We start from the raw sequence: 14,169 nt of genomic DNA on the forward strand, positions 1-14,169 counted from the left end.
AAGGAAGGAATCATCAATATGTGTGCCTGGGATTGTGAGAAGAGTTTTTACAAGTACCATCGTATGATTTCTCCCAACAGCCCTGGGGGCAGATGCTGTTATCATTCCATTTTACAGTTGAGAGGATTGTAGAGGCCTGGTGTCCTAGCAGCCAGATCAGGAATGGAGAAAGTGGGAATGCTTTCCCCATTCTGGCATAGTCTAGGTGGGAGTCTATGGTTGTGTGCCAAGCCTGTCTGCCTCAGGAAAATAGTTTTTCTTGAAAATTAGTTGTTGATTAAGTCCCTGTGCTTTACCCATACTGTCTGTCACTGCCATGGATTGGATGACTTGTTAAGGTTTTAGGATTAATTCTCCTGAGTTTGGCCCTATCACCCTGGAGAACACTAAAAAATCATACCTAGATTCCAGATTCTAGACCTCCACCTCCTAGCTTCCTTTAAGTTCCATCTTCAAGATTCTAGAAGATGACAAGGTTTCTGCTGCAAGGTTTCCTCCTATGGAGGATCCTGAATGACTGAGACAGTGGAGGTCAGGATGCTAGAGAACAGCAATCCCAACCTGCCCCATCAGTCAAGGGCTGGGGGTATCCCATCTGCCTCAGAGGACGTTCACTGGGGAAAGGAAAGGGTCAGGTTCTAGGACTTGCACAAGGCATTCTGATAGATGCTGGGGAAACAAAGTCAGAAGCAGAACAGTCCCCAACCTCAGGGAGCTTATATACATACATGAATAACTACAAATGAAATAGAACAAATGAAAAAAAGCACTCAACGTAGAGTCAGAAGAGCTGGAATCAAATCCCATGCTCAACCCTTATTAACTGTATTTCCCTTGGGCAAGTCCCTTGAAATCCTCATTTGGGTCTCAGTTTCCTCAAATGTCAAATAGGCTAAAAATTTTTGCACCACTCATCTGATATAGGGACTGCTGTATGGAAATAGCAACCATTTCACAGTATGTAAATGTGAACTCTTTATTATAAGAGGTACAAAGTGCTATGAGTTCAGAGGAGGGAGGGATCATGTTGGCTAGGTTGAGAGTAGGGTGGGGGCATTAGGAAAGGCCTTTGAAGGTGCTGGGCCTTGAAAGATGGAAAAGATTTCAACAGCAAAGACAGGTAGAAGGAAGGAAGGCATTCCCAGAGGAAGGTACAGGATCTGCAAAGGCAGGAAGAAGAGGAAAGTACCCGCCTTACTTCTACGCTTTTCCATCTCCTTTCTGCCCTCTTTCATTCCCTCACTCTGTATTTCAATCCTTTCTTTCATCCCATCTTTCTCTTGTCCTGTTCTTGACTTAGTTCCTTGTTTCCTCAATCCATGTCCTCTGCCCATTCTTCCGCCATCCTGCCTCACTCATCCCAATCTTCCTTCTCCTACTTTGTACCCATTCTCCTTTGTTTTACCTCTTCTCCCTTTTACCCTCTGTCTCAGTTCCTCCCCTCCAGCCTCATCCCCCTGCCCCAGGCCTTTTTAAATCCCTGTCCTGATCTCTCTTGCTCCCTAAGACCCTCCCTCCTTGTCTCAGTTCCTTATGCCCCCCATTCCCAAATGTTTCCTTTGCCACCGCACCTCCTCAGTCTCAGCTGATTGCTGTCTCTCTGTCCTCCTGTAGACACTGAACAAAAACAACTTGATCCCTGATGACAGGGCCAACTTCTACCCGCTGCAGCAGACCAATGTGTATACAACGACCTACTACCCCAGTTCCCTGGGCAAACACAGCTTCCGACCAGAGGCCTCCCCAGGACAACGATGCTTCACCAATAGCTGATGACACCACCCCTCCGGGGGGGATGGGCCTTCAGGCACCTCACCATCCTGGGTATCTAACAGGGGTGGACAGTGTGATTAGTTGGTTTTCTTCTTGGCCTCTTGGGGCCCTGCCCGATGAGCCCTGGGACAGTGGGGAGGGGAAGGAGTCTGAAACTAGAGTGCTCTGGTTTGGGGCGGCCATGGGGGGAGAGGGTCAGCATTTTGGCTGTCATGGTGCTGTGACCTCCCAACTCAGCCCAGAGGTTGTGCGGCTGTTCCCCTTCCTCTCCTTACCTACTCACTACCATCCAGCTACATGCTGGACGATGGTGCCACTAAGGATGGGAGGAATTTGGAGAGTTGAGAATGAGGAAGAAGGTGGGATATTTTATTTTTGGCTGAGATGACTCTTCCTTTGGCCAGTACTGGAAAGCATGAGCTGCATCCTTATCCATATTTTGCTACATCAGGAAACAGCTCCCACTCCCCTCCAAAACTAGTTCCATTTTGGAAGGGAAATGGAAAAAAAAGTATATATGTATGTATGTATGTATCCAATGGCCCCAAACAAATTAGGTTTCTCAGCCTAGAACTGGGCCACAGGGGACCGTAACCCAAGGTTGAGCCTCTGCTCATGAGATCAGCTATCAGCGTCTGCCCATGGACACCCATCTCACTGGATCTGCAGTTTTTCTGACCATCAGTGAAGACTACACCTTCCCAAGAGCAGATCCGCCCTCTGGGAGAGAACCTGATGCCTGGGGCCATCATAGGCCTTGGCCCTGCCTTTCTCTTGCCTTCTCCTAGCGTGGGAAGATGGTGATGTAGAAGAAGAGAGGAAAGTTCCAGGTCTTGACCAGAGGAGATGCTGACAGCCTCTCTGGGAAACATCTTCCAGCTGCTGCTTATCGGAGTTTTAGGCTGAGTCCTGGGTATCTCAGCCTCTTCTACATCCTTTCAAAATACACACGATGAACCTGCTACAGCAGTGACAGTGACAGGCTGTAGCTTTGTTAATTAAACATTATATCCAGTCTATAAATATCATTTTCTTTGGGTGTCATTTGTGGAGGAGGGGGATTGCGCGTGCATTTAATTTTCCTTCCCAGGAGTGTGGCATAATAGACATCGGCCTCTGAACCACTGGAGCTCAGTTTTTGACAGTCCTTCAGTCAATCAATAAACATTTATTAAGCACCTGTTGTGTGCCGGGCTCTGTGCTAAGTGCTAGGGATACAAAAAGCACATAGAGAAGTATAGATTGGACACATACAAAATAGAGGTTGGGGGTATATTTAACAGCTCAGAGGGAAAAGAAAAGTAATACTTGAGTACAGTTTGGAAGGGCATTGGGCATCCCAAAACATGGAAGTGAGGAGGGAGTGCATGCCAAGCAAAGGGGGTAGCCTGGGCAAAGTCATGAAGACAGAAGGTGGTAGGTCATGTGTGAGAAACAGTCATAGAGTGAGTTGTACTGGATTGTAGAGAGAGTGTGTCTGGGCTGCTAGGTGGTACAATGGACGGAAGTTCTTGCTTCATCATCAGTCCTTTGGAATCTTCGTCATTACATTGGTGACAGTTCTTAAGAGTTTCAAAATTGCTTGTCTTTACAAGCTCAACGGTACAGTGGATACAGTGCCAGGCTTGATGTCAGGAAGACATCTTCCTGAATTCAAATCTGGACTCAGACACTTCCTAGTTGTGTGACCCTGGGCAAGTCACTTCACCCTATTTGCCTCAGTTTCCTTATTGGTAAAATGAGCTAGAGAAGGAAATGGCAAGCCATTCCAGGATCTTTGCCAAGAAAACCTCAAATGGGGTCATGAAGCATTGGACAGTACTGGAAAAAAAAACCCGAACAACCACAACAAAGATGTATAGAATCACTGGGTCTAAGAACTGAGGGACCTCAGAATCATCCAGTCCATTCCCCATTAAAATATCTTCTTTCTGATATTTACCTCACAAATTTAATTCATTGCCAAATTTGTCATTTCTACCTTCACTACATCTTTTAAAAATGTATTTCTTTTTCTTCACTGCTTGTGTGAACAACTGACTGGTCTCCCAACCTCAAGTCTTTCCCCTTAACAGTCCATCCTCCACCCAGGAGGTCATTTTTCTAAAGCCCAGGTATGACCATAGCAAATTTCCCTCCTCCACATCCCTCATGGCGACTTCCAGTGACTCCCTATTACCACCAGACTCAAATATAAACTCCTATATTTGGAATTGAATACATTTCATAACCCGGCTCCTTCCCACCTTTACAGTTTTTGTTTTTTTATAATTTCTCCCCTTCCTATACTCTACAATCCTGCTACATTGGTTCTGTTTGCTAACATTGTGCCCTGTCTCCATGCCTTTGCTCTGATCATCTCTCATGTCTGGAACATTCTGCTGCCTTCCTTCTGCCTTGACCCCCTCCTCTCTGCTTCAGCCCTCTCTCCCCCACATGGGTTCTCTCTCCTTCACCTGAGCCCCTTCCCCTCCAATTGGGTTCCCTCCCCTCCATTGGGACCCCCAACCCTCCATGTGGGCCCCCTCCCCTCCACCTCCTGGTTTCCCTGAGTTCCTTTAAGATTCAAGTCCCACGTTTGCCACTGGCCTTTCCCAGTTTCTCCCCCCACTCCCTCCAGCTGCTCAGGCTACCTTCCATCTACTCGGAATATATCTTCTATGCACCTAATTATTTACATGGCTTCTCCCATTAAGATGTAAGATCCTAGAGAAAAGGGACAGTTTTTGTCTTTTGTTGTATCCCCAGGGTTTAGCATTAGCCCAGGACACAGTAAACACCTAAGAAACCTGTAAACTGACTTTCCAGCTTACAAAGTATTTCCACCTTAGCTGATCTTCACAGAAGCCCTGTGGGTTAGGTGGTGAAACCATGGCTCGTGTGAGGACCAGATGAGTTCCAGTAGTCAAAGAGCACTTTACATATTGTAGATGTCAGTTGTTATTAGTAGCTAAAATAATGATGAGGATCATTCCCATTGTACAGAGGAGGAAACAGGTTTGGAGAGATTGAGTTATGCAAGGTCAGAAAGCTATATCTGGTAATGGAATCTAAGTTCAAAACCCAGTGTTTGCTCCTCGGGCTACAACAGCCTCCATAAAGGTGTCAGGCTGAAGGACAAAGAGCAGCTGTTCTCTACGTCCTCTGGGAACAAGGATGAGAGGAAACTGATCCTTGTAAATCCAGGAGGATTTAAGGTAAATGTGGGCGAGTACTTCCAGAAAGGGCATGAGACCCTAGCATAAGGAATGTCAGAGCTTCCTGAGGTTTCTGGGAATTTCAGTAGAGAGCCAGGTAGGAGCTCTCATTCTGGGAAGGCAAAAATGTGTTCTTCCATGATGACAGAAGTAATCTGGTTACTATTTAATAATCAACTCTCCAAAAAGAAAATAAACACATATAATTCTTTTTGAGGCAATCCTGGTTAAGTGACTTACCCAGGATCACACAGCTAGTAAGTGTCTGAGGTCAGAATTCAAACTCAGGTCCTCCTGACTTCTATCCACTGCATCACCTAGCTGCCCCCACATTGAAGTTTAATCTGCAATATAAACATTTTCTCCACCATTTTCTTAAGTCTAAACAACCAACAAAACAATAAATCAAGCCTTGCTTTGTAGCATTTGCTGATTAATGAGCTGTAAAAAGTCATAGTGAAAATTTAACTACCAGCTCCGTACAGGCTGGTACCAGCACATCCCTGGTTGGCAGAAATGATTTTTTCATTCAAAGATGTCACCCAACTTTCTAACTAACTGTCTGGTTCTGTGAATCAGAAAGGAGCTAGTGGAACAAAGAAAGGCCAGAATTTAGTGGTGTCACTGGGTTTCCTTACGTCTCCTCAGAAGCCAAACGACCAAGAGCTTGGAGAAGACTTTAAGGGTTCTCTGATGTGGCTGGTGCTGTGATTGATGCTAAATGACCAGGGGAGATTTGTGTTTTCTTTACCACCCCACTCCTTCCTTAAATCCCCCACAATGTAATTTCCCCCCTCACCGCTGAAGCTGTTCTGTCCAAGGTAACCAGTCACGGTCATTCATGGCCTTGTTTCCAGACTCAACTTCCTGATCTCTGCCATAGCACTTGACAGGGCCCCAGGACAAGTCTTCCCTCCCCTCTGAAAATTCTTCTTCACCAGTTTTTAATAAAAAAAAAAAAAGAATCACCTGTTTTACTGGTTAATGTCATTAGTTATTTTTTAAAAGTTACATTTCTGATCATAAGAACAAAGGTAGAGTATGCAGATCTTTTATCCCAGCTAAGCAGATCTACAATTTATGTCAGGAAATCTCTTCATGTTCTCTTCCTTATTCTCTGATATTTCTTCTCCATCTTCTTCCCAGTTCTTAAATGTTGTCAGGGACATCCATAGGGTGTGCTTGAGGTTGGGGGGTTTTGGCGGAAGGAGGAGAAGGGAGTCAAGTTACTTTTAGTACCAGCCTGCTGGAGATGTGTAAGTGAATCAGGATAGCAATGGGTTGAAAGAGATGGTCCTAATGGATCTTGGGAAATCTCTGAACAGTGACTCATAGGATCATTGATTAGAGCTCAGAGGGACCAGCTATGGAGATCATGTAACCCAACCTCCCTATTTTATGCATAAGGAAACTGAGCCCACCCTACTCCAGCTTAAATGATTTGTTCAAGGTCACCCAAGTAGTGGACAAGAAAACTGTATAGATTTTGATTTTGGACCTTGGATTCCAATCCTCTGATCTTTCCATGACAACAACACTATGAGATTCTGTAAATTGAAAACACATAGCCCCCCACATTGGACTGTCACCAATGTAACATGGGGCAGGGCAGGGAATGGGGCTGGCTACTCCACACCAGCCTCCCTTCCCCATAGGCAGGCTGCTCTTGTGTGACCTGTATTTCCTTGGTTTCTCCTTTGTTGTTGTTTTTAATTTATCAATTAACAAGCATTTGTTTTCTCTCCACAATCAAATAGAAAAACACCCAAAAACCTGGTGACAAATATTCATAATCAAGCAAAATAGATAAATATATTCCTAAGTTGTCCATATCTAAATATCTTGAATCCATCTCTTCTCTTGTCAAGATGCTTCATCATCGGTCCTTTGGAATCATAGTTGGTCATTACATTGGTGACAATTCTTAAGAGCTTTAAAATTGCTTGTTTTTACAAGCTCAACGGTACAGTGGATACACTGCCAGGCATGGTGTCAGGAAGACTCATCTTCCTGAGTTCAAATCTGGTCTCAGACACTTCTTAGCTATGTGACCCTGGGCAAGTCACTTCACCCTGTTTGCCTCAGTTTCCTCATCTGTAGAATGAGCTGGAGAAGGAAATGGCAAACCATTCCAGTATCGCTGCCAAGAAAATACCAAGATGGGGTTACTAAGAATTGGACATGACTGAAAACAACTGAACAACACAATGTTGTGTTGTTGTATAAATTGTTTTCCTAGTTCTATTTACTTTACTCTAAATCAGTGCTTATCAGTTTCCCCAGGTTTTTCTGAGACTGTCTCTTTTATTTAGAGGAGTATACCATACTTTATTCATCTTTTCCCCAGTTGATGGGCACCCCCTTAGTTACCACTTCTTTGCCATCACAAAGAGAATTGCTATAAATATCTTGTACATATGAGTCTTTTTCCTTATTCCTCAACCATAAGCCTAGTTGCAATATTGCTGGGTCAAAGGGTTTGCAAAAAGGGTATGTATTTGTTTGATTCCTTATTTTTTAAATATTTTGCTTTTATTATCTTTTTTTTTTATCACCTTCATTTCTGAGTCTATCCCTCTGGCTCCTCTTCTCAGGGAACTGTACCTTGTGCCAAAAAACAAATAAACAAACGAATGAATATGAAAGAGAAGGAGAAAAAATACATTCATTAAAACTCATCAACCCATCAATCAAATCTGACAGTTTCTGGCAGCTTCTTAGACTTATGACTAACTTTTACCTGTCTTCATTCTATTGACTAAGGTTGTTCTTCATGTCTGTTTTCCCTTGGTATCACACATACAAATAAATGGTGGTGATTGTTTCTTTCCCCATCCCCCATCATGGTGCTGATTTCTGTTGCCCTTCCAGATTCCACTTCGACTTTTCTGCTCTCCTCTCCCTCCATTCATTCCCTCGGGGAGCTCATATACTTTCAATGATTTCAAATGTATGATAATGACTCAATTCTCTGAGGTCCAGCTCTATATCTGCAGCTGCTCAGAGCACAGTCTCTCCTGGATGTCCCACTTCACTTTTAATTCATGTTCCAAATCAAACTCTCCCATTCTCTTTGTTAACCACTTCATTTCTGTCATCCTTATCACTAGTTCAGTATTCTCTCAATCAGGTCAGCTAGGATCCTTGATATTGTTTTTAACTCTTCCCACTTTCTCCCGCCTTATCCATATCTCACGAATCATCAAATTTTATCAATACTTTTGTCAAAGTGCCTCTTGGATTCAGACCTCCCATTTCAATTTTTATGGCCATCATTCTAATTCAGACGTTCATCATCTCAGACTTGTAGGACTGAGATAGCTTCCTACCTCATCTTCTTGTGTCCAATCTCTTTTTTTCCCATAAAAATATTTTTTATTGATCTTTTGTTTTTATATTACCTTAATCTCCAAATTTTCTCCATTACTCACATACCCAGTGGAGTGCCTCTTCTAAAAATAAAAATAAAACTGAAAAAAAGAGTTCAAGAAAACCGAGTCTGAGCCTATGCAATGTTCCACAACTACAGTTTCCTATCTTTCTAAAGAATGGAGGAAAGTGCATTTTCTTATCTCTTCTTTGGGGACAAACTTGGTTATTGTAATTTATACATTTGATTTTGTTTTCTTGAAGTTATGGTTCTTTTTGTATAATTTGTATTGTTGTCAATACATATGTTATTTTCCTAGTTCTCTTTATTTCACTCTGCAGCAGTTCATACAAGTCTTCCTGTGTTTCTCTGTATTTTTCATGCAACAGTGATTCAGGAAAAGACAAGGCAGATCTAGTACTGGGGTTGCTTAGAAAAATAAATGTTCTCATTGTCATATACTCAAGGGAGAGCTTCCTTTTCTCTCTTCAACCCCCTACCCAAGAAGTCCAAGGGAAAGCCTGTATAGTTCAAAACACTTCTTCCAAAATAAAGGGAGATGGACTCTTTGTAGCTCTTACATCCTAAGAGGAGGTAGTTTGTTTCATTTCAGTTGACAAGAATCTTCCAACACCATTCCCCCATTCCCAAGTGTGAGGGACCAAAAGACCAATCCAGAGATTCTGATGGCAGGTATTCTTTAGGAAGGGGCCAAAGAGTTTTTCCAGGTCTATGGAAAGTACTTTAGTACAACTCCCATTCATATTTATAATTTCTTACACATATAGTAATATCCCATTGAATTCATGTACCACAATTCGTATTAGATATCCAAATAATAGGTATCTATTTTCCCCCAGTTCTCTACTACCGTAATAAAAAGCCTACTATGACTATTTTGGTGTATATGGGATATTTCTCTTTGTCTTTGGCCTCCTTTTGTTATATGCCTAGCAGGGTGATTTCTGGGTCAAAGAATATAGACATTTTAGTCACTTTCTTTGCCTCTAATGTCTTTCCCTTTGCAATTTATCATGTATGCCAGTGCCAGATCAATCATCCTAAAATACTGCTTTCATGTTACTTTTGTTCAAGGACATTACAGTTTATTGGATGATATCCAAACGTCTTAGCCTGGTACTGGAGACTATAAAAGGTCCTACAAAAGCCTTAGTGAGGGTTTAAGCTTTAATAGCTTAAAACTGCACTTAGATTTCTTTGAAAAACCTTGTATAATCTGACCCCACATTATCTCTCCAACCTTATTTTCCTCCACAGTCAGTGAGTCCCCTTCATTACTATCTCACCTACCTTTCAGTGCTCTCTTTTCTCCTCTACATTTTCGGGCCTCATTTAGTCATCTATTAAATGAGGGGGTTGGATCATTTAGACGATCTCTAAGCCAGGGGTTCTTAACTTTTTGTGTATGCCGTGGTCTTCTTTGGCAATGGTGAAGTCTATGTACCTCTTCTCAGAGTCATGTTTTTAAATGCAGAGGAAACCAATTATATTGAACTACAGTTGTCAAAATATTTTTTGAAAGAACATGTTCATAGACTTCCCAGGGAAGGAAGAATCTTTCCCTGTTCTCGGATCTTTAACATTCCATGATTCTATGTCCCAGCTTCTTCATAGACTATTAGCCCATATTCATATCCCTTACCTCTGCATGTCATACAACACAGCCCTTACAACTTGTTATCTATTTATGTTATGTGTACATGCCATCTCTCCAACTAGATTATAATCCCCTGAAGAGCAGAGATTCGCCTTTTCTTTTCACTCTTCACAAAGTTTGTAATGCAGTACTGGGCACACACTAATAATAATGACAGCAGTTATTGTTGTTTTTAAAATAACATTTATTTTTCCCCAATTACATCCCAAAACAATTTTTAACATTCATTCATTTAAAAAAATTGAGTTCTAAACTCTTTCCCTTTCCTCTCCCTGAAACAGTAAGCAATTTGACATAGATTATACATGTGCAATCATGCAAAACATACTTCCACAGATAAAAAAACCCACAAAAAATAAACTAGCATGCTTCAATCTGCATTCAGACTCCATCAGTTCTTTCTCTGGATGTGGATAGCATTTTCCATCATGAGTCATTTGGGATTGTCTTAGATCATTCATTATATTGCTGAGAAAGCTATCACTATTTAAAATTTTTAAATTTAATTTAAAAAATGTATTTTTCATTTTGAATTTTCTCCCTCTTTCCCACTCATTGAGAAGGAAAGGAGTATATATAATACCTATTATGCCTACCAAGTCATGCAAAGTACATTTCCACATTAACCATGTTGCAAAAAGGAAAAAAAAGCAAGAAAAATAAAGAAAATTACAAAAATATGATTCACTCTGAAATTCATCAGTTCTTTCTCTGGAGGTAGATAGCATTTTTTTTCCATCAAGAGTCCTTTGGAATTGTGGTGGATTATGGTATCGATCATGTAACAGTTACCCCTATTAAGAATAATTCAAAATAGGCAACTAGCTGGATCAAGGGCTACAAGGGTTGGACTTGGGAGTCAGGAAGATCTGAGTTCAACGGTGGCCTCACCTAGTCAGTTAACCTGTTTGCCTCAGTTTTCTCATCTGTAAATTGGTGATAATAACAGCACCTATCTTCCATGGTTATTGTGAGGATCATATAAACACACATATGTATATATATATATACACATATATACACACACATACACATGCATATATACACATATTTAGTGCTTTGAAAATCTTAAAGTGCTAAATAACTGCTACTTATGATGATGGGATCACCTATAAAGAAACCAGTTTAAAACTCCGTTTTAGAAAACTTTTATGTAAGTGTTGTTCAGATTTTTCAGTTTTATGTAAGGGTTACTGGGCCTTAAAAAAACACATACAACATTTAAAGGAGGTTTTTAAGACTGCCTAAAGTCACCATCTCAAGTCATTGCTAGCAACAAAACACCATGAGAGAAATGTTTTACTGTATGCAAATATTGCTGCAGTGAACTCTAACTGGAGAGTCACATCCTGCCAGGAAAGGGGAAATTAAAAAGAGTAAATACTTATCCCCGTTGGATTAGAGAAAGAAGCTCAGGGGAGTTTATACTCTCAGTGGCAAGAAAAGAACGCCAATCAGAGATATTGAAAAAGACTTTAAAGATTATTTTTTAAAAGACTTTTTTTAATTAGCTAGAATAGTATAGGCAAGCTGCCCAATATAGTGAATAGGATAGGGGCTGTGGAGTCAGGAAAAATCTGAGTTCAAATCCTGCCTCAGACACTATCCTGGATAGTCATGGATCTGGACAAATCACTTAGCCTGTCAGTGCCTCAGTTTCCTCATATATCAAGTTAGGAAGGAGAGTGGGGAAGGCAGACTTGATAGTGTCTAAGATTCTTTCCATTTCTAAATACAATCCCATGATTCAAAGCAATCTGGCCCAAACTGGGGAAATCTGGAGGGTTATGGATTGACATGTAGCTAATGGGCACCCTGAACTGGAACTAGAGCCAGGCTAAAAGACAAGCTGCAAGTTAATTAAGGTTCTGAGTGAGCTGATGATGGAAAAATTAAGTAAAAAGGGCAATATATTTTCCTGGCACTTATCTCTCTCTCTCTTTTTTTAAAAGCTTCTTTTTAAAAATAATTTGCTGTTTTTTTTTGCTTAAAGTTGCTCAAGTTTAATTGTTTTTAATAAGAACTATACTTTTCATAATAAAAGGAAGTGGGAAAAGCACAAGCATTAATCTCTCATTTTGGTAACAACCTCTGGACTAAGCTTTGGTAATGGCCATGAAGATCCAGGGAGTCGTCATTTTTTCCCAGCTTAAGAAGAGAGGAAGCTAATGTGAGATACTGGACTGGAAATTAAGGGGTTGTTTTCTTACTGGGAAATGGTTAAAAAAATTGTGGTATATGAGTGCAATGGAATATTATTGTACCATAAGAGATAATTAAATGGAGAGTTTCAGAGGAAACTAGGAAGACTTCTATGTAATGATGCAAGGTGAAGTGATAAGAATCTTGAAAACAATGTCTACAGTGATAATTTTATAGAGAACAACTTTGAATAATTTTAGAACTCTGATCAATGCAATCAACTATGAGTCCAAAAGAATGAAGATGAAACCCACTCTTCCCCTCTTGAAAGAGAAGTATTAAACTTAAGATACAGAAAGGGATGTGAATTTTCATACATAGACACGTTAGAATTTGATTTTTGGACTAGCGTTTTAAAAAAATTTTTAGATGGTTCTTTTTATTTGCTCAATGAGGGGATGGGGAATGGGAGAGAAATAGGAGGGACAGATCAAGTTGTTTTATTTTTTTAATGGAGAAAATAAGGGCCTTCTTCTTAGTCTAGATTGACAGACTGGAAATGGAGGTGGAGGAGATGTCCAGTGTCCTCTGGCACACCTGCGCCCCACCACTGGTTCTCTGAACTGTTGATCAGCATTAGGTTATTCAGCGACAGTATAACAACCAATTAACTAATAACCATATTGGCAATCAGGAGACACTGCAGATCAGCACACAGGCATACATTTTTATAGGCCCCATAACTATTCCTGGGCTGCTATTGGTCCAAAATTCCTACACATGGCCAAGATGTGGCCGTTGGAGAGCATCTGATTTTGAGCAGGACGGCCTCCTGATGGACCTGCCAGGGTGGATTAACTGCAAAATGTCCTCTCAAGGAGCTGAACGAATTGACCTGTTGGATAGGGTTGCATTGTCCATTTAAATGCCAGAGAATGCCTGCCAAATACAATGATTTCAGTTTTCGCATAATTGATGCTAAGCTACTCTTTTTGACAGTAATTAGCTAGGAGGTTCAGTTGCTCCTTAAAACCATTCCCAGCTGGAGATAATAAAACTGTTATCAGCCTCAAGCAGCAGGTTTGTCTTCCTGTTTGCTATGGCTGGAGGGCATGTGTTCCATTTATTTAATAGTCGGATAGAATTGTTTAAATAGAAGTTTAAAAGAAGGGAGCTGGGCACAGTCTTGTCTGTAGACTGCTTAGAAGTGGAAATGTCTTAGGTCAAAAAGCCAAGAAGCACATTCTGATTTGGATGATAGCACTGTGGTACAAGTTTGGAATAGCCTCTTACCTTACTTCTGCCCTCTATCACCTGTGTGACCTTGTGCCCCATCACTTAACCTCCTGGGTAAGCCTTGGTTTCCAACTTTGTAAAATTGGAATTTGAACTAGATAGGCTCTACTGGTCCCTTCCAGCTCTCGAATGTCTTATCTTGCTTCTGAACTCAATAGCCCTGTGACCTTGGGCAAGTTTAACCTCTTGAAGCAACAGTTTCTTCAGCTGTTAAAAAAAAATATGAAGGAAGGAAACAAGCATTTATTAAGCACCTACTCCATGCCAGGGTCTGTACTAAGTGCTGTACAAGTATTATCCCATTTAATCCTCACAACAGTCCTGGGAAGGAGGTGTTTTTATTATCTTCATTTTACAGTTGAGGAAATGGAGGCAGAAAATGGTTAAGTAAATCTCCCAGAGTCACATAGCCATAGATGAGTCATTTCCATAGAATCAAAGGCTTCGCTTTTTTTGGTGTTCATCCTTCATTTTCAAAGAAGACCATGACATCAGAGAAATGATGACATGATTTGCACTTGACTTTGTTTTGAGTGAGGGCAGGCTGTGCAAGGTCACCAACCTCACTTTTTCCTCCTGAGCCATCTGGGTCCAGTAACCAGATATTCATCAGGATGACTGAAGATGGCCCAGGATGCAATAGGAGACCTTGGTCTTCTTAGGCTGGCCTTTTCAGGTACTCGTTTAGAGGGACGTAACGCACATTGAGTGAA

General features: G+C 41.1%; 1 protein-coding gene across 2 annotated transcripts in view; it reads left to right on the plus strand.

Annotated features, from left to right (window-relative positions):
- Positions 1-2,930, plus strand: part of SEMA5B (semaphorin 5B) — a 180,667-nt gene extending 177,737 nt beyond the window's left edge. For both annotated transcript variants that reach the window (XM_072613787.1, XM_072613789.1), the window contains exon 24: positions 1,615-2,930. In XM_072613787.1, coding sequence (XP_072469888.1) covers positions 1,615-1,773 — 159 coding nt within the window. In that variant the 3' untranslated portion in view covers positions 1,774-2,930. The remainder of the gene's footprint in view (positions 1-1,614) is intronic.
- Positions 2,931-14,169: the final 11,239 nt, after the last annotated feature.

The sequence above is a fragment of the Notamacropus eugenii genome, chromosome 5 (genome assembly GCF_028372415.1).
Source record: "Notamacropus eugenii isolate mMacEug1 chromosome 5, mMacEug1.pri_v2, whole genome shotgun sequence".
Taxonomy (NCBI): domain Eukaryota; kingdom Metazoa; phylum Chordata; class Mammalia; order Diprotodontia; family Macropodidae; genus Notamacropus; species Notamacropus eugenii.